The 23,861-nt window shown below is 54.4% G+C and overlaps 8 protein-coding genes across 8 annotated transcripts; 5 read left to right on the top strand and 3 right to left on the bottom strand.

Annotated features, from left to right (window-relative positions):
- Window positions 1-1,668: 1,668 nt before the first annotated feature.
- J4E78_005989 (uncharacterized protein) lies at window positions 1,669-7,940 on the top strand (the record flags this gene model as incomplete). The annotated part of the gene is made up of 2 exons (XM_049366603.1): window positions 1,669-7,246; window positions 7,294-7,940. 2 exons carry the CDS (start codon window positions 1,669-1,671, stop codon window positions 7,938-7,940), a joined length of 6,225 nt encoding a protein of 2,074 aa, XP_049221309.1.
- Window positions 7,941-8,407: 467 nt separating this feature from the next.
- Window positions 8,408-12,314, top strand: J4E78_005988 (uncharacterized protein; the record flags this gene model as incomplete). The annotated part of the gene is made up of 2 exons (XM_049366602.1): window positions 8,408-8,470; window positions 8,520-12,314. The coding sequence occupies 2 exons, from the start codon at window positions 8,408-8,410 to the stop codon at window positions 12,312-12,314; spliced, it is 3,858 nt and encodes a 1,285-aa protein (XP_049221308.1).
- A 929-nt stretch (window positions 12,315-13,243) lies between these two features.
- On the top strand, window positions 13,244-14,386 carry J4E78_005987 (uncharacterized protein; the record flags this gene model as incomplete). Its single annotated transcript, XM_049366601.1, has 1 exon — window positions 13,244-14,386. The coding sequence occupies one exon, from the start codon at window positions 13,244-13,246 to the stop codon at window positions 14,384-14,386; it is 1,143 nt and encodes a 380-aa protein (XP_049221307.1).
- An 872-nt stretch (window positions 14,387-15,258) lies between these two features.
- J4E78_005986 (uncharacterized protein) lies at window positions 15,259-16,518 on the top strand (the record flags this gene model as incomplete). Its single annotated transcript, XM_049366600.1, has 2 exons — window positions 15,259-16,076; window positions 16,143-16,518. The coding sequence occupies 2 exons, from the start codon at window positions 15,259-15,261 to the stop codon at window positions 16,516-16,518; spliced, it is 1,194 nt and encodes a 397-aa protein (XP_049221306.1).
- Window positions 16,519-16,608: 90 nt separating this feature from the next.
- Window positions 16,609-17,561, bottom strand: J4E78_005985 (uncharacterized protein; the record flags this gene model as incomplete). The annotated part of the gene is made up of 3 exons (XM_049366599.1): window positions 16,609-16,864; window positions 16,923-17,195; window positions 17,245-17,561. The coding sequence occupies 3 exons, from the start codon at window positions 17,559-17,561 to the stop codon at window positions 16,609-16,611; spliced, it is 846 nt and encodes a 281-aa protein (XP_049221305.1).
- Window positions 17,562-18,844: 1,283 nt separating this feature from the next.
- On the bottom strand, window positions 18,845-19,787 carry J4E78_005984 (uncharacterized protein; the record flags this gene model as incomplete). The annotated part of the gene is made up of 2 exons (XM_049366598.1): window positions 18,845-19,647; window positions 19,730-19,787. The coding sequence occupies 2 exons, from the start codon at window positions 19,785-19,787 to the stop codon at window positions 18,845-18,847; spliced, it is 861 nt and encodes a 286-aa protein (XP_049221304.1).
- A 1,683-nt stretch (window positions 19,788-21,470) lies between these two features.
- J4E78_005983 (uncharacterized protein) lies at window positions 21,471-22,365 on the top strand (the record flags this gene model as incomplete). The annotated part of the gene is made up of 3 exons (XM_049366597.1): window positions 21,471-21,477; window positions 21,530-21,767; window positions 21,828-22,365. 3 exons carry the CDS (start codon window positions 21,471-21,473, stop codon window positions 22,363-22,365), a joined length of 783 nt encoding a protein of 260 aa, XP_049221303.1.
- A 126-nt stretch (window positions 22,366-22,491) lies between these two features.
- On the bottom strand, window positions 22,492-23,486 carry J4E78_005982 (uncharacterized protein; the record flags this gene model as incomplete). Its single annotated transcript, XM_049366596.1, has 2 exons — window positions 22,492-23,357; window positions 23,417-23,486. 2 exons carry the CDS (start codon window positions 23,484-23,486, stop codon window positions 22,492-22,494), a joined length of 936 nt encoding a protein of 311 aa, XP_049221302.1.
- Window positions 23,487-23,861: the final 375 nt, after the last annotated feature.

Below are 23,861 nucleotides of genomic sequence, written 5' to 3'. Positions count from 1 at the left end.
AGTTTGAGTCCATAGGCGCGCGCCGGCCCGCAACGCGGAGCGGATGGCATGCACGTAGAGCTAGATCCGACGTTGTCGCGACTGTACTTAGGGAGCTCGATTGCGCTGATTTGTTGGACCTTCTTGTCCTTCCAGTGTCCAGTCTCGAAGCCGATGAACAGTTGAACCTCTGGCGTGTTCACGACATGGGGTCAGTACATTCTGTCAGTAAGTGCTGTCAAACATTTTCCTGACGGAAAAGCAAATCGCGTATTTCTTGATCTTCATACTTACGACCATGTCCTACACTATACGTCTGTCTCTTTCGCGGCCCAAGATCCCAAAGTGGGTACGTAGACTGCAGAGGAGAACTCGGGACTGTTCCGACCAGACTACTGCAGTACAGACGTGTACAGAGCAGATCTGTATTTCCTCAGTACGTTGACAAGCTCTAATGTAGATCAGAGCGTCTAGAGCCCGACTTTAGTAAGAAGTTTTCCCAGGGCCCAGGGCCCAGGTTCCGAAGCCTGTAGCCCCACTGATACTCCTTTACGACACACGTGTGAAGTGGGAGGGCACTCGCCGTCCTCGGGCACCATACTGTGATCCACTTCCTCTGAGTGGACCATTAACTCGGTGTTTCGATGGTCGTTCAACGGTGTTAAGGTCGGTGGGATGCGTTCACGGTCGTGTGATGGACGCTGTGGCCGCAATGTACCCTAACGGCAAGTGCCTGGCTTAGTGCACCGCCATACAGCCAAATGATGGCACGCCACATCGCGCGCGTGTTTGCGGCGTGTGCAGCCCCATCGGAGGTGGCTCCACCGTCGCGGTTTCACCTCGTGGCTCTGTGCGCCGAGATCGCGTGCTGACTATTCTGGAAGGCTGGAAGACTGACGACTGCAGAACACAGATTCGCAGTTCGTGTCATGTAGGAGAAGTATCCAGCGAGCTCGGACCGTTGCCTGGTCTGAAATGAACGTTGGCCGGGTGTGGAGTTAAAAGCAAGACGCACGTGCTTTGGAAGGTTGTTGGCCCAAAATGAAGCCAAGACAGGCGGGAGATGTGCATCAAAGGTTATTCACCAATTAAACACCGGCTGTAGCGTCCCCTGCCTTTCCCTTCTGGCAACGTGGTTCGAAAACGGCGAGATTCCAAGATTGAGATGTCCTCTTGCAGATGGACAAGGCGACGGCGTCAAGGGCCGATGCATGTGAGATGCGCGTATATTGGGCGCTATGACATGGAACGCGTCGAGTGATGATGATACCAACACTCGAGGCCAGGGCCATGCTGGTGATGATACGAAGCCTGTGCCCCGAGCGCCCTGCATGCACGGCTGCTACCGAACGGTGCAGCGAAGGTTATCAACATTGCGCAGTCGAAACTTTTGTTTGCTGTACATAATTTCTTCTTGCACGCGACCGTCTGCCCTAGACTACTACAGCCACATTGTAATCACCCTCGCCCTGCTTCAACGTCGGACGTGCCCCGCTTACCATAATAAGGTTTTGGACATATCCCCAGATTTCCTTCGGTAATCTCATCAGGGGCACCTTGAGCAGCGCGCCCTCCAACACCCGTATCTGAAACTCTCTGGAAGAGCTCCCCCGAAACACATCCTACCGTCGACTGCTCGTGATGCTCTGTCGCCGACTCCCCCCAATATAGCCCGACACGTCTGGTGCCATGCCGAGCTGGAGACCGCTCCCGCGCATCGCGTTCGCAATATGCATATACCCCTTCCAGCCCTCGTCGCCCGCCGACCTGCCCCTCGAGATCGGTGACGAGCTGTACATCATTGAGCAGGGCGGCCAGGATGCATCATGGTATCGAGGATATCTGGTTGCGCCGCCCTCGCTGCTGGCTGGCCTGACGAGCGTGAAGGGCCAGACACTCGAGGCACGCGTCTTCTCTGGCATATTCCCGCGATCGTGCGTCGAGGTGCGTGAAGTCCTGGGCGAGAGCAAAGACACGGCGAACCAGGACGCTGGACACGACTCGGGTCGTGGCAGCCACTACGCGCATCCGACCAACGGCATCGTCACGCCCACCGAAAGCACACGTGCGACCTCTCCCTCTGCCAAAGGCTCTGGCCCGAATGCGCGACGAGCCTCCAAGACGGATGGCGTCTCTGCGCTGCCCTCGTCCCTGGCCCGCCCACTCTCACGCCACAGGTCTGCCCGAAAGCGCGCGGGCAGCACCCACTCGCAGTGGACCTCGCGCGAAGAGCATCTGCAGCAATTGATGCTCCCGCTCTCGCCCATATCCGACCCGACCGCTCCACGACCGCCCGCGCCAGTACCGATGCTGAAGATTGGCGACGAGACACCCACCTCCGCCCAGGAGCCATTGGTCGACGAGATCGCCTCCTGCCTTCGCGAATGGCACTCCACAAAGGTGCACGAGCTGCTACTGGCACGCAAGTATGGCTCGTTGGACAAGATGTCACGGCTAGTGAACCGCCTGGACACGGCGCGCCGCCAGCTGTTGCACAAGGTTCTCACGGCCAAGGAGCTGGAAAAGGTACGCGAGGCGACCGTCTGGGACCTTGTGGCAGGCAATAAGATGCTCTGCGGAGACGTCATCGTACGGAGCCCCTCGCAGCGCGGCCGCATCCTGACGGGCGACGACTCGGCCATCGAAGTCACAAAACTGCAGTCGATGATGAGCCTACTGGACAGCCGACCAACAGCCCATGTCGACGAGCACAACCTAAACCATTTGTTCGTCAGTCTGAAACATGTGACGGGAGACGTCGTCAATGGCGCGGCTCAAATCAGCATGTACCTGTGCCTGAAGACGCCGGGATCAGCGCCACAACCACTCTCCGAGGCGTATTCATTCGACTTGACTGGGCGAGATGGATCAGCCGTGTCCCTGAGCAATGACAAACTGCGCGCACTGCTTGTGGATCTCAGCTTGACCGACATTGGTGAGGGCGCAGGATCCGGCACTACTCTGTATCTTGTCTTCAGGCTGATGACAAACGAGCCACTTCGCTCGCCGGCTGCAGCCGAGAAGGCAGGCACGGGCAAGGACACACCGCCAGGCAAGGGGTCGGTGCAGCCTTCCCAGCAGGGCAGCATCAAGGGAGGAAGGCGCAGCGTCATGTTCGGCTCCAAGCGGAAGGAGTCAACAAACTCGCGACACACCGAATCACGAAACACAGATTCTTCGGATGAACGCCATCGCCCGAGCCTCGAACAGTCCCGATCACAGACACAGACATCCGATGCGAGACCAGGCTCTTCCGCGACTGCAAGCACGCGAGCCCGCGCTTTGTCAAGAGACCAGAAGACGCTGAAGAGATCCATCGCAGTCGGTGTGGTGTCTGTCAATCAGATACTGCAAGCCCGGTCAGAGGCCGATCAGACCGTCAGGATGTACAGCACAGCAACACCTGGAGAAGATATCTTGGATAGTGATGGCGGCTGGGACAGCGTATTGCCAGAAATATACCCAAGCGCCACCGGCAAATACAAGCTGAACGCGCCTATCAGTCGACTTACCATACACATGAAAGCCTTCGTCCATGCAGACGCCGAGGGCCTCATCGCCAAGATCCCCACGATGCTGCACAACATTAGGCAGTGTCGCAAGATTGGTTTCTCGGGGGCTCCGACAAAGCCACGCAGCGACATCTACCTCACGCTCGTCGAGCCTTTCCTCCCAAAGAACGCCTTTCTGGCCCACCCAAAGACTGGCACTGTCCCGCTAATCCAAACCTCTCAAATGACCAACCTCCAGCTTACCATAGAGGTCCGTAAGAGCTCTGGGGAGCGCATTGAGGGGTGCATATACCCGTCAACTAACAGTGCAGGCCATACCGCATGGCGCACTACAGCAGCCCAGCGAGGCGAGGGATGGAACGCGACAGTCCGGCTTGCTATCGACCCCCAGGATGTTCCCGGATCACACTTGGTTATGAGCATTGCCGATGCCCCCGGATTTCCATTTGCGCTTTGCTGGATGCCCCTCTGGAACCAGGATGCCTTCGCCCGCGATGGCGACCATGCTTTGACGCTGTACAGATACGACGAATACACCTCAGGCATGATCGCTGGAAAGGGAGCATACCTTGGCCTACCTTGGAGTGCGAAGAAGAAGGATGACCATGTCATGGGTCCAATGGCATCTGTCCACGTCAAGACGTTCCTTTGTAGTACCCGATACTCCCAAGATCCGACCATACTCGGTCTCATCAAATGGCAGGAACAGCCGCCAGGAGAGCTTGTAGGATTGTTGCGCCGTTTCAACTTCGTTCCGGAGATTGAGATCGTCAAGCTCTTGAGCGAAGTGTTCGACGCCCTGTTCGCTATACAAAGCCATTATGCCGGAAGCGATGAGTACGAGGATCTCGTCTTCAATGCTGTTGTCATTGTACTGGGCATAGTGCACGACAGACGGTTCAACCTTGAGCCATTGGTGGATCAGTATGCGCGGACCAAATCATTCCACTCTCTCGTTACATCATGTCTCATGCAAAGTCTGGGCCGACTGCTCGCCAAGCCTACAGATTCCGAGAGCTCTCGACGGCTGCGCGCAACTTTCAAGGTCGGCAACCTCATCATGAAATTCCTGGTCAATGCGCGAGAAAAGCAGAAGGTTAAGGAAGAGAGTATTGGCATCAAAGACCGGACTCAGTTCAGCAAGGAGATGAGGGTACTCTTCACCTCATTAGAGGCTCTCATGGGAAACCCCTCGCCCGTCCTCATCGGTACCAAGACTCTCCTTGTACAGAACTTGCATTCCTGGCTTCCGGAGCTCGAGGGGTGCATGCCAGCAACTGAGGTCTTCAAGCTGACGGCTGGCTTCCTGGATTCTTGCTCAAATGTGCAGGGAAAGCTCATCCTGTACAAGCTTCTCCTGATCCACCATCTCTCCGGTCTCCAAATATTCAAATCTCCAGAAGTACGTCGCATGCTTCTGACAAGCACTGTCCAGTGGTTAGCCCCGTACTGGGGTCGAGTGGAGACCGTCACCGATCAATGGAAGGACCAAGTTCGTCTCTGCTGTTCTGTCGTTGCGTCGCAAGTCGAAGAGCTAGGAAAAGAAGCTTGTGAATACATGCCAAAGCTTGTGGACTCATATCGCGCCATTCAGGCAACCCCCCGACCAGCCAAGAAGACACTCTCGCTTCTCTTCCCAACAAGCTATCCATTCCAGTCGCGGGCTGCGACTGCTGAAACTCCATTCGATGAAGCACTGGCAGAGATATCGGCAGTACTTGCGGCAATGTCTAGTCTTCCCACACTTTTGCACCCGGAATTACCCAAGGAAGAAACAGCAGAATTTCTGTTCTCGGTACTGCAAGTCTACATCTCCATTCTGGATTGCGAAGCCTACCCTAGCTCGTGGTTCAGTGTGCACATCTATCACCACAAGGCTACCATGCGCGCATTGGAAAAATTGTTCAATATCCTCCACGACTCTTTCCTCCCTCTTCCCGACGAGGCAGACAGCTTCAACACAGAGCTGTGGCGAGCGTTCTTTGACGCGTTACTGAAACTTGTCGGTAGCGACGCTCTTGCATTGGAGACCTTCCCGGAGCAGAAGCGACGCGCAGTGTGGAAAATTGCTGGCGATGTCCGCGAACATGGCGCAGATCTGCTACAACGCAGTTGGGAAGCGATTGGCTGGGAGGCTAGTGCAGAGGACAAGGGCCAGTACGGGCTGGAGAAGATGGGCGGCTTCCAGGTGCAATATGTGCCAGGCCTCGTCGCACCCATTGTTGAACTCTGCCTCAGCGTGCATGAGGGTCTCCGCAGTGTAGCCATCGAGGTTCTACAAACGATGATCATCAGCGAGTGGACGCTGAGCGAAGACCTCGCTCTCATACAAGCGGAGATGATCGACTGCCTGGACAACCTGTTCAAGACCAAACATCTGACTGAGGCGGTTCTGCAAAAGCACTTTATCCAGGAGCTAGTAGAACTGTTCGAGCCTCTTGCCCAAGATCCGGAAGAACCGTTACTCGCCGCTTTGAAGGACCTTATCTCGACCATCGATGAACTCCTGGATCTCCTGGTTGCTGTGCATAGCACGGACGCGGCTGGCGAAGTCTTCCATATTATGGACACTCTCCATCTTATGGAGTTCCTGAAAGACATGCAAAAGGAAGACATCTACATCCGCTATGTGCATCAATTAGTGCAACTGCAAGTGGATGCAGGAAACTACACCGAGGCAGGTCTTGCGCTCAGACTGCACGCCGAGCTTTACGAATGGGACCCGAACTCGACCACAGATCCGCTCACCGACCCCAGCATGCCGCCACAGCCTGCGTTCGAGCGGAAAGAACAGCTCTACTTCCAGATGATCGATCACTACGAGACTGGACAGTCATGGAACAATGCGTTGGCCGCCTACACGGAGCTTGCAGCGCAATACGAGCACAATGTATTCGACTTTGCCAAGTTGGCCAGGACACAGCATGCTATGGCGAAAATCCACGAGAACATTGCAAAGGGCGAGCGCTCCAACCCGCGTTACTTCCGCGTGGTATACAAGGGCTTGGGCTTCCCACCAGGGCTTCGGGACAAGCATTTCATCTTCGAGGGTTCTGCTAACGACCGGTTGGCATCTTTCACGGACCGAATGCAACAGCAACACCCTTCAGCACAAATCGTGAACCCCGGTGACGGGCAAGACCTGGAGGGGCAGTACCTGCAGATCTACCCTGTAAGCCCACAGAAGGACCTGACTCATCCGATCTATCAACGAGCCAAGGTCTCCCAGTCAGTCAAGGACTACTACCTGCTGTCTCGCCCATCGCACTTCACATCAGCCTCTCGCCGGTCACCATCCACTGTCAACGCCAGGGACGCCGGCGCGGAGAAGACTCTTTACACAACAGCGGAGAACTTCCCTACAATCCTGCGGAGGAGCGAGATTGTAGCGGTTGGTACAGTAATGCTCACACCCCTACAAATGGCCATTGAGCGAACATCACGCAAGACCGGGGAGCTGCTTGCTATTGAGAAACGAATTACCGATGGTGACGACACGACATTCAACACACTGACGCAAGAACTCATGTACGCCGTGGACACGAACTCGAAAGATTGCGTTGCAAACTACCATGACTTGCTTCCACCCGCGGATGCACAAGATGATGAGGAAGACGAGGATGAGAAGCAACAGCCTAACCCGCTTGAGAACGGACTGCGGGTTGCCCTGATTGACTACGCTCTGGTCATCCGTCGCTGCCTGTCGTTGTACGTGAGGCCTGCTCAGCAAGCCACGAAGTCAGACCTCACACAGCGTATGTACTGTCTTCACCACACTTTGATTGATAACTAACTATGTCAGGATTTGAATCCGCCTTCTTCCGCGAACTATCCACGCTACTGCCACCGAACATGGCCCCCACGTTACGTTCGCCCACTGGGTCATGGCTTGCAGCGGCCACCTCTCGCTCCCAGGTCGCCAGCCCAACGCCAGACCAAAGTCAGGTCAACGGTGACAGGGGTGCCTCGCCGGTACTCAACGGTCGGGCTTCACGACAAGACAAGAAGCGACTGAGTCTAGCCTTCTTGACAAAGGAGTTCCTCATGGGTGAACCCGAGAAGGAGAAGGAGAAAGAGAAGGAAGCAAAGGCTGACAAGCCATCGGTGGATGATGACACTTCGACGACAGTGTCATCACGAAGTCGCAGCAAGGAGACGCATACCAGGAACCGTCTGAGTTTGAGCTTCCTCAACCATACGCCAAGCTCGCCACAACCAGAGGCGTTACCGAGCTTCCCCAGCCAGTCTACGCCAAATCGAAGCGAAGGCAGTCTTCAGCGACAGCCCAGCCTAAAGCGACCAGAGACGATCAAGAGTCAGAAGAGCGACAAGTCGCTGTCGTCACGGACCGACAGCGTAAAGAAGAGGCTCAGCTTCATGAACATCTCGAAGAAGAGCAGCAAGAGCAGTGTGCGGGGACGCGTGGATGATACCCTGGTGGAGGAGTAGAGCTTTATTTTCTTTGTTTAATCACTTTTGCACATGACGCTTGTCTTGTATTCGCGGCAGCCTGCGCGTTGTCTAATGCTTTGGATTCAATAGAGTTGGGACTATAGGGGGCCTACCGGCGATTTGAAGGGTTCGATGGGCACATTCGTACGGGGATACCTGCGAGGCACGCATATTTTGTACAAGGAGGGGCGATGTTTTTGTTATACCCTAGTTGTCTTCGTGTGCGGATTAGCGCATGATACCTTGCGAAAAGCCAGCGATTGCAATATACAGTTGAATCGACACGATGTCTCTGACGTGGGTGCTGGGTGCAGTGAGTGAAGGCGGTGGAGCCGGTGGGGTCTGGGGGCCGTGCGGGCTATCGATAGCGTGCGGCAAGATCCCTGCCATGTCAAAAAGTTTCGAGGCCGAAAATGTGAAATGTCGCAGCGCAGCGCAGTCAACTAGAAACAACAACGCCCGTCATGTCGCTCGAGGAGAGACTGACCAAGATCCGGGACAGCCCGAAGCTGCAGGGCCAGCAGCACGTATGTCGCGCTTTCCCTTTCCTGCGCCGTTGTAGCCTAACCATTCCAGACGCATGTGCTGCTCTCGGCCATTGAAGACACGCTCCGCCAGCAGAAGTCAGAGTTCACCCCGACGGCCTACTTTGCCGCCCTGCTGTCGCTGCTGGGCCGCCAGATCACCGAGCAGGGCATCGCCAACAAGGAAACCGCGACTGCCACCATCTACCTCCTCGACCTCGTCACCCCCAACGTCCCCGCCCCGCTGCTGCGAAGCAAGTTCACCGACATCCTCACCAACCTCGCCCCCGCCCTCACAGCCCAGGACGCCGATGCGCCGCTGATCCGGTCTTCGATAGGATGTCTCGAGTCGTTGCTGGTCGTGCAGGATGCGCGCGCCTGGGAGCTGCCGCAGACGACCATCAGCCCGCGCAGAGCGGTCGCGGGTCTGCTGCAGATCTCCGTCGACCACAGGCCGAAAGTGCGGAAGAGGGCGCAAGAAGCATTGAAGAAGGTGCTGGCGAACCCGCCGCCGAGCCCTGCGCTGGACCACCCGGCAGCCGACATGTGCGCTGAGACAGCCCAGAAGATGCTCAAGGACATCGCAGCAGAGGCAGCCGCCAAGGCGCGGAAACACAAGGGAAAGAAGGACGTGGACAACAAGGACCCCGATCTGATCCACGCGCTACAGCTCATCAAGACGATTGCGACTTCGTCTGGTGGCTGGCCGAGCAGCAAGATCGACGTGCTGTGCGAGCTGTTGCTGAACATCTCCAAGTCGACCAACGAGTTTTTGACCATGGCCGCTTTCGAGATTTTCGAGGTCATCTTCGCCGGCATGGCCGACGAACTGGCTTCTGCTAAGCTTCCCAGACTACTCGAGGTCATCTCCGAACTACAGCCCTCCAAGAACGACTCGCAGCTACTTCCCCCGTGGATAGCAGTCATCTCGCGCGGATACGAAGTCTCGGCGCAAATTGAACCAGAGGAAACATTCATGAAGCTACCCGACCTATTCACCATGATCGCCGAGTTCCTCACATCCTCGTCGCACAACATCCGCATTTCCGCTTCCGAATGCCTCATCTCCTTCCTCGTAAACCTCGTCCCCGACAGCGTCGTCCTCGAGCCCTCCGTATACGACGAGAAGACACTTGAGAAGGTGGCCAAGATTGCGCAAGATCTGTTGAGCGTCAAATACCAGGCGGCATGGATGGAGGTCTTCAGCGTGCTATCTGCCATGTTTGAGACTCTCAGGTGGCGCTCAGACCCCATTCTGAAGCCTGTGTTGAAGGTGGTTGGAGATCTGAGGGGTAACGACAGCTTTGCAGGCAAGAAGGAGGCGGATTCAGTCATCTCAAGAGCCATTAGCGCAATGGGCCCTGATGTTGTATTGGACATTCTTCCTTTGAACCTACCGCGTCCACCCCCAGGCCAAACCGGAAGAGTTTGGATGCTGCCGCTTCTCCGCGATTCAGTTCACAACACCAAGCTGGCTCATTTCAGAACCGAGATGGTGCCGTTGAGCGAGGAGTTGTACCAGAAGGTTATTGATCACGGCGAGAAAGAGAAGACAATGGAGATCAAAGTGTTCGAGACAGTTGTACAGCAGATTTGGTCGATTCTTCCCGGATACTGCGACCTGCCTTTGGACCTAGTTGAGGCTTTCGACCAGAGCTTCTGCGAAATGCTGGCAAACTTGCTCTACGGTCAGGCTGATCTACGAACGGATGTCTGCCGGGCTCTTCAGAACTTGGTTGATAGTAACAAGGCGATCGTGGAGTTGGAGTCTGACGATGATCTGCTCGCGCAAGCCCGGATATCCAAGGCCGATGCAAAGAAGAACCTTGAGCATCTAGCCGGTTTCGCCAGCAACATGCTCGCAGTCTTGTTCAACGTCTACAGCCAGACTCTGCCACAGTATCGCGGCACTATCCTCCGGACCATCAACGCTTACCTGAGCATCATACCCGAGCGCGAGCTCATGGAGACCTTTGAGCGAGTTGCATCTAACCTTGAGGCTTCTTTGCCCGAGCCTGGCTCGCAGACGCAGGCTGCTAAGCAGAAGCAGGAGACGGGCCCCAACAAGATGCCGCCAATGAGCCACACCCTGATGGATCTCATAATCACGATCGCCCTGTACCTCCCACGCGATAGTTACCGCTCACTGTTCCGCATGGCCGAAATCATGATCAACAGAGAGAACGAGCCCCAGCTGCAGAAGAAGGCATACAAGCTCATTCCTCGTCTTGCGGAGTCCGAGATGGGCAAGGAAGCTTTGAAGGAGCGCAACGGTGAATTGCAACAATTGTTGCTAGGAGGCGCGGAGAAGGCTTCCGCTCCTGCGCGACGCGACAGACTCAACGCGCTGTACCAAGTTATCGAATCCCTCCCTCAGAGCGATCTGCATTTCATCCCCGCCATTCTCTCCGAGGTAGTCATCTCTGCCAAAGAGACAAACGAGAAGGCGCGAGAGGCAGCCTACAATCTGCTTGTCGCTATGGGTGAGAAGATGGCCGAAGGAGGTCAGGTTGTGCAAGCCAAGGTACCCAACATGCCCGCCGATGCGCCAACTGTTGAGGCCTCGCTTGAAGAGTACTTCACCATGGTGTCGGCCGGTCTAGCTGCTACTACACCGCACATGATCTCTGCGTCTATCACCGCCGTCACTCGCATCCTCTACCAGTTCCACGCTCAGATCTCTAAGGAGTCCATTACCCACCTCTGCGACCTCATGGACATCTTCCTTCAAAACCCCAACCGCGAGATCGTACGCAGTGTTCTCGGCTTCGTCAAGGTCGAGGTTATCACGCTACCAGAATCGCTTGTACGACCACGTCTCAACACCTTGCTGAAGAGCCTTATGGTCTGGAGTCACGAACACAAGGCGCACTTCAAAGCCAAGGTCAAGCATATCGTCGAAAGAATGGTCCGGAAGTTTGGCGTAGAAGAAGTCGAGCGTGCCACACCTGTCGAAGACCGCAAACTCATCACCAACATCCGTAAGACACGCGAACAGCGCAAGAAGAAGAAGCAACAAGCTACAGAGGATGGTGAAGAGGTCACCGAAAAGCGAAAGGGCAAGTTTGAGAGCGAGTACGACCAGGCTGTCTACGGTAGTGAAAGCGAAGAGAGCGATGGCGACTCTGAGGACGAATTCGTCAAGAGCCAGAGCAAGCAACAGCGGGGAGGCGCAAAGGGCGGCAACACATACATCATCGAAGACGAGGATGAGCCGCTTGATCTCCTCTCTAAGAACGCTCTTGGTAACATCTCCTCAACGAAACCCCTGCGCCAACGCAAACAGCCACAGAAGATGAACGCCCGCACAAACGAGGACGGCAAGCTCATCATCGGCGACGAGGACGAGGAAGCCCCGGCAAAGGGCAAGAAGTCCAAGAAGCACGAAGTACCCGACGAAGACGTCCTCATGGACATCGACGACCAGAACACATCCCTCGAGGCCGGCATCAACGCCTACGTAGACGCCATCCGCGGCCGCGACACCGCCCAGCAAGGTCAGAAAGGCCGTCTCAAGTTCAGCAACAAGCGCACACACGAAGACGACGAAATGGACATGGATGACGACGGCGGCGAAGCTGATTGGCAAGAAGTGCGAAAGGCGAAATCCGGCTCTGGAATGGGTAGGGGTGGTGTGAAGAGCAGCGGCGCTGGCCAAAAGAGTCAGCGGCGTGGCCTAGGACAGGAACGCACAAGGGGCGGCAATGTCAGCGGTGGAGAAGGAAGGGGAGGCAAGGGTAGAGTCGAGAAGATGAGGAGTACACGTGGTAGAGGCGGTGCTCGTGGTGGTGGTGGGTTTAGAGGGAGGGGCAACGGGCCCAGTGGGAAGTGGAGTGGGCCGAAGTAGGTGGGATGAGCAGATGCATTTACGGTAGTAGTATGGTAAAAAGGGAGAGGCGTTGAGGTGTCGTCACGTTGTTTTATGTAGTCTTGATATCCAAATGAATGTAGATATCCATTTCGCTGCTTCATCTCTTTTGGGAAACGACATGAACGTGTCCGGCACATCTTGCGGACGCACACAGACTCGGTCATCGGTGACATCGGAGTGCGAAACCATCGTCTTGCCGACATGTATGGAGCAGATCAAACGATGGCCCAACGACACCGAATGTAGCCCGTGTAAAGCATCGTGGATTGTTGTGCATGGAGTCGGCGGATCTTGTTGTGTTGCCGACTCGCAATAAAGTTGGGGACACGACAGGGTATATCATCGGCACACTCTCTCCACTTGCCGAACCTCAAGACGCTACCGCGGCGTCAGCCCTATCATTGTGGTGAAGGCTAGCTACATTTGTCTCATTCCATCTCTTTTGAACACAAGCGCTTTGCCTCACTACTAAGCGTGGATTAAACATTGTGGAGAAGCGTTTTATGACTTTGCTGTGGTTGGTGTGTGTCTTGCGTTGTGTTCCCTTTCAGTGTGATCAGTCATCAGATACTGGGATGTGCGTAGTATGCTTGCCGTATACACACCGCTGTCCGGGGTCTCGGTGGGAGGTATAGCGATGTCTGGAGATCTATCGGCAGATGTTGTTGTGGAGAGAGTATGTATGGTGGATCACACGATGGTGTTAGCTATGCTGTGATGGGGTGTACAGATGGGTATGTATGAAGGAGAGATCTACGTGTGGGTAAATGTTTACCTGGTGGCTGTATAAAAGCTGACCTACTGGCTTCTACTGGATATCCCTTGACATACTGCGGACCGGCCTACTGTTGTGCTTCATACACAGCTCTCGTCAAAGCACAACCCTCTCAACGTCAATATCCAACATGGCGACGACAGGCGCCCCAACCCTCTCCCGCAACGACTCTATCATGCCACCTCCCTCTCCTCCCCTCAAACCAGCAACCCAACAAACCAAGCTCCCCCGCGTCTCCCTCCCTGCCGGAGCACCAACACCCTACCTCCTCCCATCTCACACAGGCGAACACCTAACCATCCCTGGCACAAAAGCCGTCTTCCGCATCCTCTGCTCCGCCGCCGAGACTAACAACACTATGAGCGTCTTCGGCCAAGACGGCGTCCTATCCGACCCCCCAGGCTTCCACTACCACAACCACGCCCACGACGTCTTCATGTGCACAAAAGGACGGTTGAAGATCTGGGCTGGAGATAAATGCCGCATACTTTACCCAGGAGACTTTGCCTACGTGCCACCTGGTGTGGTGCACCAGCCGCAGTTACTGGATCAAGGACCTAATGAATCGATGGGTCTTGTGACACCGGGCGACTGGGTTGATTTCTTCCGGTTCGTGGGAGAAGACTATGGCGGTGTGCTGTGTGATGAGTTTGACGATAGGAATACGGGTGCTGTTTTTGGACCTAAGATACGCGAGATCAAAGAACGTTTCGATGTGGTCTTCCAACCGCAGTTCCAGGGCGCAGAGGTGGCGGATTTTGAGGAGGGGGAGTGCGTATTACCAGAGGGTCAGGAAGCATATTTCCTCAAAGCGAACACTGGACCGTGTTTCTTACTCGAGGGTGTGTTATCCAGGCCTTTTATCACCATGCAGCAGAGCAAAGGGCCGTCGGGCAACTTTGCCATCACGAGTATTGAGTCTGGGAGCGAGTTGAAGAATTCGGTGTTGAGTAAGGGGGTTGTTTTTGAAAAAGTACATCAGGTGTACTATGTACTCGATGGGGCGCTTTCGCTCACGGTGGACGGCGAGGCAGGGCATCTGGTCCGGGCGGGTGAGACGGCATTTATACCAGCTGGGACGGAGGTGGCGGTGGAGTTTGTGGATCGCTATGTGAGGTTCTGGTCGTATGCTAGTGGAAGTGGGCTGGAGACGTTGATTGCAGAAGCTGGGGGCGCTTTCGAGGGGAAGGTGGTTCCGGATCAGACGAGGAGTGTGGATGTGGAGAAGGTGCGGGAAGTCGCGAAGAAGCTGAGAGTGAAGATTAGTGTATAGCTTTTGTCATAGTTTTGCCTTATGTTTGACCCAGAAGTCTACGTTCCCTTGATATCTCGTCGAGCTTCGTTCTCACGACTATTGTAGACTGCAGGGCACCTGTGCAGTCGTTTGTGTACGCGGTGGGAGCGACGCGGAAGGCGCGAACTTGGAGAGCGATCGGCGTGCCGAGGCCCACCACGCGCCCTGCGTCATCGATCGTGGGTGACGCGCCCGCGTTCTTCTCAACTGGAAGGAACCAAGCGTTGCGCACCACAGCCGGGCCAACACCCTACCAAAAGCAACTGCAAGTATGCCGACGCATATACTCAAGAGATACGGAGTGTTGGGGCAAGAACTGCGACCCACTCTTGGGCAGGAACGAGCGTTTGAGAGTCTCACCGCCCGAGCCGTGTTGTCATCGAGCGTCAACGAAGATGACTTTCTCTGATCATCCTCGCTCTTTCGCATAACACACGTCAACATTCTTCTCCCGGGCCACGATGCCTTCGCCGTCGCAATGGGTTGCCTTGACAGCAACCATCGTGGCCGTAGTATCGATCGCGCAGAGCATGTATCCGAATTTGGTTCTCTCTGCGCTCGGCCTAACCACATGCCCTTCATCATGCCGATCAAACATCGAAGTATCTCGATCCAAATATCTTGGCGATGGCTGCGCCGATAAGCCTTACAGTTCGAGCTGGGATAGTTGGTTTCATCCTCAGCGAAGCGATGGCGTGGAGATCGACCACGGCCTCGGTGCAGGAGCTGTAACAAAAGCTTGGAATATCTTGTACCATCTCGGTGGAAATGGGCCATGGGTGGAAAAGATCATCGATGTCGTTGACGGAGGTGTTGCTCCGCCGGAGGGATGCGAGGTGGTCCAGGCCCACATGATGTCTAGGCATGCTGAGCGCTATCCTACCAAGAAAGCGGGTAGGAAGCAGAAAGCAGTCGTTCAGCGCATGAAAGACAGTAACAAGAATTTTGAGGGCGATTTGGCATTCTTCAATAATTGGGAGCTCTTCTGGTCTTCAGACGATACCCAGCTGGAGCAATTGACAACTACTGGGCCTTTCGCGGGTATACTTTCCTCTTTCACCACCGGCATTCGTCTGCGTACACGTTACCAGCATCTTCTGGAGCAAGCTGATTTCACCCCTTCCAGCAAGCCTACCACATTCTGGGCTAGCGACTCCAATCGTGTTATCGAGACAGCTAAGCACTTCGCCGCAGGCTTCTTCGGCATCGACTATACCACTAGCAATACAGCTACTCTTCAGGTCATATCCGAACATTCTTCGGTTGGTGCAGATACGTTGACGCCTGGACGAACATGCCTGGCCAACAAGAAGGACAAAGCAGAAGGCCAACAGAAGGGCTATCGTCTGATGCACGAGTACCGGGCCACATACATGCCGCCCATCCGCGAGCGACTACTCAGTCAGACAGGCATGAGCTTTGACGATCACGAGATCTACGCTATGCAGGAGATGTGTGGTTTCGAGACGACAGTACGCGGTCGCAGCGACTGGTGTGATGTCTTCACTCGAGACGAGTTCCTCAGCTTTGAATATGCGCGAGACATTCTGCATTATTATCGCGCAGGCCCAGGTCAGAAGTACGCCACCAGTATGGGGTGGCTGTGGCTGAATGCTACAACGAACCTGCTACTTGAGGGCCCAAGCGCTGGCCCATTCTTTTTCAGCTTGTGAGTCTTTCTTCGAACCATGGAGACTACAAACTATTGAGGCGAGCAACACTGACTCCAGATAAGTGTCCATGACGGCGATATAGCGCCGCTCATGACTGCGCTCGATGTTATCAATGACCGTGAACACCTTCCCATCACTCACATCGCCCATGATCGCAAATGGCGGAAGTCACAGGTGTCGCCGATGGGCGGTCGTATTATTTTCGAACTACTATCCTGCAAGACCAAACGCGAATCATCACCTGAGAAGTTCGTCAGACTCAACATCAACGACGGCATCACCGCTATGCCGGGCTTTGACAGTGGTCCCGGGAAGAGTTGTCCACTGGCAGATTTTGCCGAGAGGACCAAAAAGAAGGGAGAGGAAGCTGGGAACTTCAACGAGTTGTGTGGGCTAAGCGATGATGCTGCGGAATACATCACTTTCTTGCATCAATGACAGGCAGGGCGTAGTGCGATGTAGCATCCATAGTGCGATCCATGTATTCGGAGCCTATGAACTGCTCTTCAATACCATTGATCGTCTGGACTAAGCATACACGTAGCAGAACGGCCCTGCAATCGTGCTCATAGCGTCTTTGATGGTAATGTTCGGTGAACCGACATACCCCACGCTGAGCACGTCATCAAGAGTGGCATTACGGCTCGGTGGGTTGTTCAGAAAGGTCATGGTACCGACGATGCTGTTCTGCCGGCTTTTCAAATCGAGGTTCTGCCATGTCCACCAAACGCGATCGATCATGCCGTGGTGGAAATAGAAGGCTGGGTCTGCTGGGGAGTTGAACCTGCGGTTTAGTCAGTACATGTCTTATGCCAGCGATGGCCAGACGTGGTGAAGCCTACATATCCATTCCAGAGTCACCTCCGATCGTGTAATGTCCTCCATTGTGAACGCCCATAACCCCTTGAGTGAAGTTCTGCATCTTGTTCTGGAAGCTTAGTATATCGGGGTAGTTCTTGATCAGGTCTACGACCATCTCATCTCGGGTCTCGTTGGAAGCCTGGGTACTGATATCGCGACTTAGGCAGCGAGGATTGTAGCCAAGGCCATCAGCTTGCGGATTCGGTGGGGCGTCTTTCACTGTCGTTTGGATAGGGCCTAGGTTGATCTTCCAGCTGTTTCAATTAGCCAATTGTCGATCTAGTTTAGATTTGATCAACGTACTCTTTGAATGGCCCAGACTTGATGCAGCCTCCACCATTTGCGGAAAGGAAAGTAACCATACAGCGCGCTTCGTTTGGGATGCACCATGACCCTCGTCCAGCCACATATTCGCCGTCACCAGAAATACTGGTCTTGCTGCCGTCGAAGAGAGGTGATGAGAGCGGGTCTTCTGCCCATTTGGACCAGTTGTTGTATGGGAGATAGCCTTTGTAGCCACACTCGTTGCGAAGAGCTTGTTCGTAAACCCAGATATAGTAGCGATGCCAACTCAGGAAATTCCCCTGGTCTACATTAGTCGAACTCAGCTGGTTGTGCATTCTCAGCGTACCGTGCCATGAATGCTCATTGTTTGCAAAATGTGCGTGACGATGAAGTCGTCGAATCGGCTCTTCGCGCCTGAGGCTATGGCCGCTGGGGTTTTCGCTGGCTTTTTGCCTAGGCATTTGACCGCATCGATATAGTTGAGCTTCTGATCCTCCGATAAAGTGGACCTGAATTTGTGTGAGTCAAGTTACCGCGGAACGCGTGTGCCTTCTACTTGCCATTCTCGTCGGACGGCAACATTATCCAACGTGCATTTTTCTGCGTCTGGGTACCCATTTTGAGCCACGTTAGACGTGAGCTTCGCGAGTGCTTCAACTGCCAATGCATCGTTCTCTAAAAGGCTGGCACCGACGCCACCATACAATATTGCCGTTGCCAAGGTCGAGACCTTCATGTTGACGGGAGAGGAACAGAGATGGGTAGTAGTGGATTTGTGCTGATTGTATATACTTATACATGCGTGCCGTGCCGTTCCCACTGTCTGTAGTTCAACATTTCGAACGCAGCTTCCGTCATGGAGGCTACTTTCATGCACGTATTTCTTACTTTAGCCGTTAGCTACTACGAAGGATGAGCCAAGCAGCAATAAACGACCACTCTCAGCGGCGAGCCTAGTGCTTTGGTGGCGTTTTCTCGCGAACTATTCGAGGATGATAGCGCGTGCGGGTAGTCGGGTGCAGGGAATGTCCCGTCGGTTGGCGTTGCGGGAGACCAATATACAAACACGAGTTTCTAACGTCGTAATGCTTTGCGAACGCATCTCTTTAGGCGCTTCTCATGCCAGCATCCGAACCAACTCCTTACTGTGCGTTTCGCGATCGCACAAGAGTCAGCAACGGAAAAACTGCAGGACCAGTTTGCCGCGCCGCAAGCACACGAACTGCAAGCCAAGATCTGGGATTGCAGGACGTGGCGCCAATCTGCAGGGGATGCGGCAAATTTCAATTCCCGGTAGGAAGCGACAGCGCGCTCGTGGTAGGTATCACGCTCTCAGCACGCGTATCTCGAAGACATCATAGTAAGTTCAGTATGGAGTACGAGCCATAGACTCGTGTGTGGCAGATCGTCGGCTGAGTCGACGCGTCGTGAAGAGGAGCTCGCGAAGCGCCAATGGGGTCTTGGCATCATGTGACACACCTGCCCGAAGTCGTCATCGGATTCCGGCTTCTCTCATGCAACACAGGCACAACCATCACCACACTCGATGTCGAAAACTAAAAAGGCTCATATGTAATTTGATTGCTGCCAGCAGCCATGCAGATATGACAGCGAAGCTCTACCTAACAAAAGCGCCGCCTCCACTCGCGCCCAACTGATTACCCGTCATCCAGCCACTCTCTGGCAAGCACGCGATACCAACGATACCTGCCACCTCCTCGAGCGTACCGGGCCTACCGCCAATCTCGCCTGCCAATCTCAACATCTCCTCGCTGTCTACACCAGGTCTCTCCTTCGCCAACGGAATCAAAGCGTTGTACATCTTCAGCGCCTCCCTTGGCGCCTCGGGCAATCCGTTCAGGAGACCTGTATCCATGGGACCAGGGCTCACACTGTTAACAGTCGCGCGTTCAGCAAGTTCACGCGCCCACACACGCGTCATAGCCTCGATTGCGCCCTTGGTGCCAGCATAGGATGTCTGTTGGATCAGACCCCACGTCGTAGTCGCGGATGAGATGTTGACGATCCTACCCGATCTGTCGTGAGGAAGATAGGGGAACGCAGCTTTGATGAGCAGCGCAGGAGCTTTGCAGTTGATGTTGAACGTCTGGTCCCAGAGTTCTGGATCGAGCTCCTGGATGGGCTGCGCATTCACGACAGCGGCATTGTTGATCAGAATGTCGATCTGGAACGAAGGGGTGGCCGCTGGGTTGCTGAAGTGCGCCTTTGCCGCATTGACAATGGTTTGCGGGGCGGAAGGGTCAAGAAGATCAGCGCGGACGGGGAGCGCGTTGATCTTGTAGGTCGTGGAGAGATGGTTTGCTAAGTCAGTCGCGATCTTATCGGACGCCGATGTTGCGTAGTTGATCACAACGTTAGCTCCGCGCGAGGCGAAGTAGGTGGCAAGTGTGGCGCCGAAGCCTAGTTGCACGTCAGTTACTAATCAAGTGGAACGTCGTTACATTGCCATGGTCGAGGACTATGAGCTGGTGTCAGAACATACTTCGCGAAGAACCGGTAATAATGGCAAGTTTGCCTTCAAAGACTCTGGGTGTTGACATTTTGGAAATTGCTACGTGCTGAGGTATGCTGAAACTTGGGTAAGAGACCTGTACATGTATCTATGGAAGTAGTCGTGACAACGCCCACCGCTTGCACGGCAGAGGCGTCGCGGGGAACCCTTGACTATGTAAAACATCCAGGATCCGTCGAGGAATGTCTAGCGGTGGAGACCGTTATTTCGTGCTGTGGGTCTCGATATAAATCCTCCGAAGAAGCTCCATCTTGTGCCGACGCATACACCGAGCATTGACAGACCGTATTCCTCACGCCATGTTATGAGGATAGTCATAATTGACACACATATAGTTGATATCCCCCTTTCTCTCCTTATACCAGATTTCCAAGTTCTGAGTTGATATCAGGTACTTTGGGACCACCTCATCTCTGGTCGAGATCCGAGTATATGGATTCAATACGACACTCCTGCATGCTCCACGCCCCCGCACGCACAGTACGCGGCGATGTACCAATCCTTGTGCAGAAGAAGGTCTTGAAACAGGATTCGCGCGCAGACGTAGCAGGTTGTACTACTCCACCGCTTTGCACAAGACCGAGAGTCTGGACTCGAGCTTGGAGATACATCGGCGCATGTGAAGGTGATACGTAAGACTGTCTGCCATCTCTGCAACTATACCGAAGGACACAACAGTAATCACGATAGCTACATAGTTTGGCTAATGCCAACAGCGTCTAAGCGAACAGGCCTTCTGAAGCGGACATTAGCTTTACCAGAACATGCGATCACTCCGAACGGTCGTCGTCCCGCGCATCAACAGCTCCCAAGAGCATCGGACATATAACGAACCGGGAACTACTGCAGACGGGTAACAGTGCCGGAACTAGCAAGCCTGTGCCGCCTCGCCTCCCCGTTACCGTTGTTAATCCCAAACTCGTACGGCTTCATCCGGGCGAACCCTAGATGGTTGGCGCCGAGAGCTTTTGTGGCCTACGGATCGAGCTGGGATGGGAAAGAAAGCTCGTGGACGAGTGCCATACTGTTGGGATCGTGGCGCTCCTTTTTACCAGCCTTTCGTTGCGTATTCTTATTTTCTTGCATGCCCGGTGCTTGCACTGCGTGGATTGGTGAAGTCTATTGTTGCTTTTTTCTTCTTCGTTCAGTTCGACTATTACATGCGCGTAAGGACAGAATAGGTGCTTTCACAGTCTGATTGACGCCATGGCGCCACCGACTTCTTACCATATGGCCCTATCGGTCTTGGTTCCTTTGCCGTTTGTTATCATCTCGACCATCTTGCGGTTTTGGATTCGTACCAAAAGGAAGGCATGGGGACCAGACGACTGGGCTATGCTCATCAACTTGGTAAGCTTTGCGCATATTGACACTGGAACACTTACTGACATGAACCCAGCCAGTCTGGACAGTGGCCACAGTCTCCACACTCGGTATGGCTTGGAGTGGCGTTGGACAGTATGATGGCTCATTGACCGCGTCTCAATATTCCATGTCCTTGAAGGTGTGTGACAGTCGTTTTCTCGCGCGCCTCAGTCGTTGGAAAGAGTATACTGACGAGAAGCAGTGGTTTTATGTCTTCCAAGAGCCATGGTGCTTCACCCTCGTCGCGATCAAATGCAGCATCGGCTTCGCCTTGATCCGCATCGCGAACCGCAAGAAATGGATCGAGATGGTCATCTACACCTGTATGATATCATGTTTCGTCGTCATGGGCGGTACGGGAATGTATCTCTTCTTCCAATGTAGGCCAGTACAGTACGTCTTCAGGCCCTTCCCCTTTCAGAGTACCCATAATTAACTCCGGAAACAGGAAGAACTGGTATCCCACGATGGACGGTGAATGCAATGGCCGCAACATCCAGACAGTACTGTCATACGCCGTAGCTGTGGTGTCCATCTCAACAGACTGGATCTTTGCGACTCTCCCCATCTTCCTCCTCTGGGACGTCCAACTCGACTGGCGCGTTAAGATCTCTGTAATGTCCATGCTCGGCCTGGGAATCTTGTAAGCCAACCCATAGCCCTGTACCAAAGACGAAGCCCTGACCACTAACACATACAACAGCGCATCCATCGCCCCCATCGTCCGCCTCAAGTTCCTCATCGGCCTGAACGACCCAACCCGACTTCTCCAGAACCTCGGCGAAATCCTCGCTTGGGCCTGCGCAGAAATGAACGTCGGCATGTTCGTCGCCAACCTACCCGCCTGCCGCCCTCTCCTCACAAACTTCATCTCGCACTTCTCATCCTGGTCAGGAAGCCACTCCAACCCTTCCGGCGGCTACTCGAAGAAGCAAAACCCTCGGGGTTCCATCCGCGCCGGTCCAGGATCAAAGCAATGGATGGAGCTCAACGAGCGGCCGGAGAACCACTCGAATTCGGGTAGCAAGCCCAAGAGCGTGGGTGTGGAAACAAAAATCTATGGCGATTTGGATGAGTACAGTAACACGAGCCTGGAACATGTTGATGGGGATCAGAAGCGTGGTGGACAGCGGCCGAGTGGTGATGGCTTGCAGGTCAGTGTGCAAAAGGACTTCAGAGTGGAGATTAGTGACAGGAAGCAGTTGACGGCGTTGCCTAGGGTGCCGTTGGAAACTGTTTGAAATGGCGGTTGTCAGCGTGGTACTGGAGTTGTAGATGCTGTATATGTCATGTAGATCATGATCGCAATGAGCAGGGCTTCATATATGTTCCTCTTGCGCTTTTATTAGTACAAAGTTCTCCCAGTCTCAATATCCATGCTTTTGCAACTCCGCCTCAGTATACTCCCACAACTTCTTCCTCAGCCCCTCATCTCTAGCAAATGAACTGCCAGAACTCTTCTTACCCACTGGCATGTAATATGCGCCACTCTCCAATTCGTCCTTCGCGGTGGTAGCACACCAAGTCGTGTTCAGCGCGCCTCCTTCCGGACCTTGGTAGTGACCCGGCAGTATCATGCCGATGATGCCGTAGATGTACAGGCCAACCTTCATGAATATGTTCGTGCGGAGGTTGTCGAAGAGATCCGTCAAAATGACACCGGGGTGCAGGGAGACGGATGTTATCGTAGGGTACTCTAGCGCCAGCGAGCGAGCGAAGAGTATATTCGCCAACTTCGAGGAGCCGTAGCGACGCCAGGTACTCTCCTTCTCGAGCGCTTGCTGGTCGAACTCAATGCCCTTTGATACTGGCATCTGGTGGCCCATACTGCTCAGGTTCACAATTCTGACATCTGAGCCGGGCTGTTTCGCCGTGTCCAGCATCGTCGGGATAAGGAGTTTCGTGAGCAGCGCGTGGCCCATGTGGTTCGTGCCGAACTGTATCTCATATCCTTCCTTGGTGGTGCTGTATGGTGGGGCCATGATACCAGCATTGTTGATCAAGATATCGAGTCGCGATTCCTGGCTCTTGAACGTCGATGCTGCGTCGGCAATGGACGAGAAAGACGTCAGGTCGAGGGGGAGAAATACGATCTCGCAGGCATTTAGCACGCTGTTCTTAATGTCGGAGATGGCGTCGCGGGCTTTGGATTCGGTACGAGCGGCGAGGTAGATGCGCGTGGGGTTGTGCGCAGCGAGGTATGCGACGGTCTGTTTGCCTAAGCCGGCGTTGCCTGTGTATGTGTCAGTCGCACGATACGGTCGCTCATGCTCTGAACTTCGAGACACTCACCACCTGTGACGAGGATAACCTTCCCATCCAGACTGCCAATGTCCTTAGCAGGGTCGAATGACTTTCCCATGTTGCTGGTCTTTTGTGGTCGCGGTTATGGATGTCGCAAAGCTGCGTGCGCGCAGTGAGAGGGAGTGGAGACTGTTGGCGATATGGGGCAGGATATAGCAGGTACTCGTCAACGTCGGCGCCAAGTATGTCTCTCGTCGTGGTTGTTGACGCAAGCAGGAGGCTGTCGCAATCCCGCGCACATCCTGTTGGCCGTCAAGCCATCGTTAGCTTGCGGTGCGGTCCGTCCACGGGGTTTCGTCGTCGGATGCCGAGGTTGGAAACGCGCTATGACGTCTTCCATTGCATGTGAACGCGTCTCCTGTAACGCTTCGGAACCCGTATTGAAGTCCGGACGCGATGTGCATTCTGTGATGCTAGAGGTGGATGCTACGTA

Source organism: Alternaria triticimaculans (assembly GCF_023758025.1).
Source record: "Alternaria triticimaculans strain BMP 0046 chromosome Unknown scaffold_8, whole genome shotgun sequence".
Classification (NCBI taxonomy): domain Eukaryota; kingdom Fungi; phylum Ascomycota; class Dothideomycetes; order Pleosporales; family Pleosporaceae; genus Alternaria; species Alternaria triticimaculans.
This window is presented reverse-complemented; position numbering and strand designations above follow the sequence as displayed.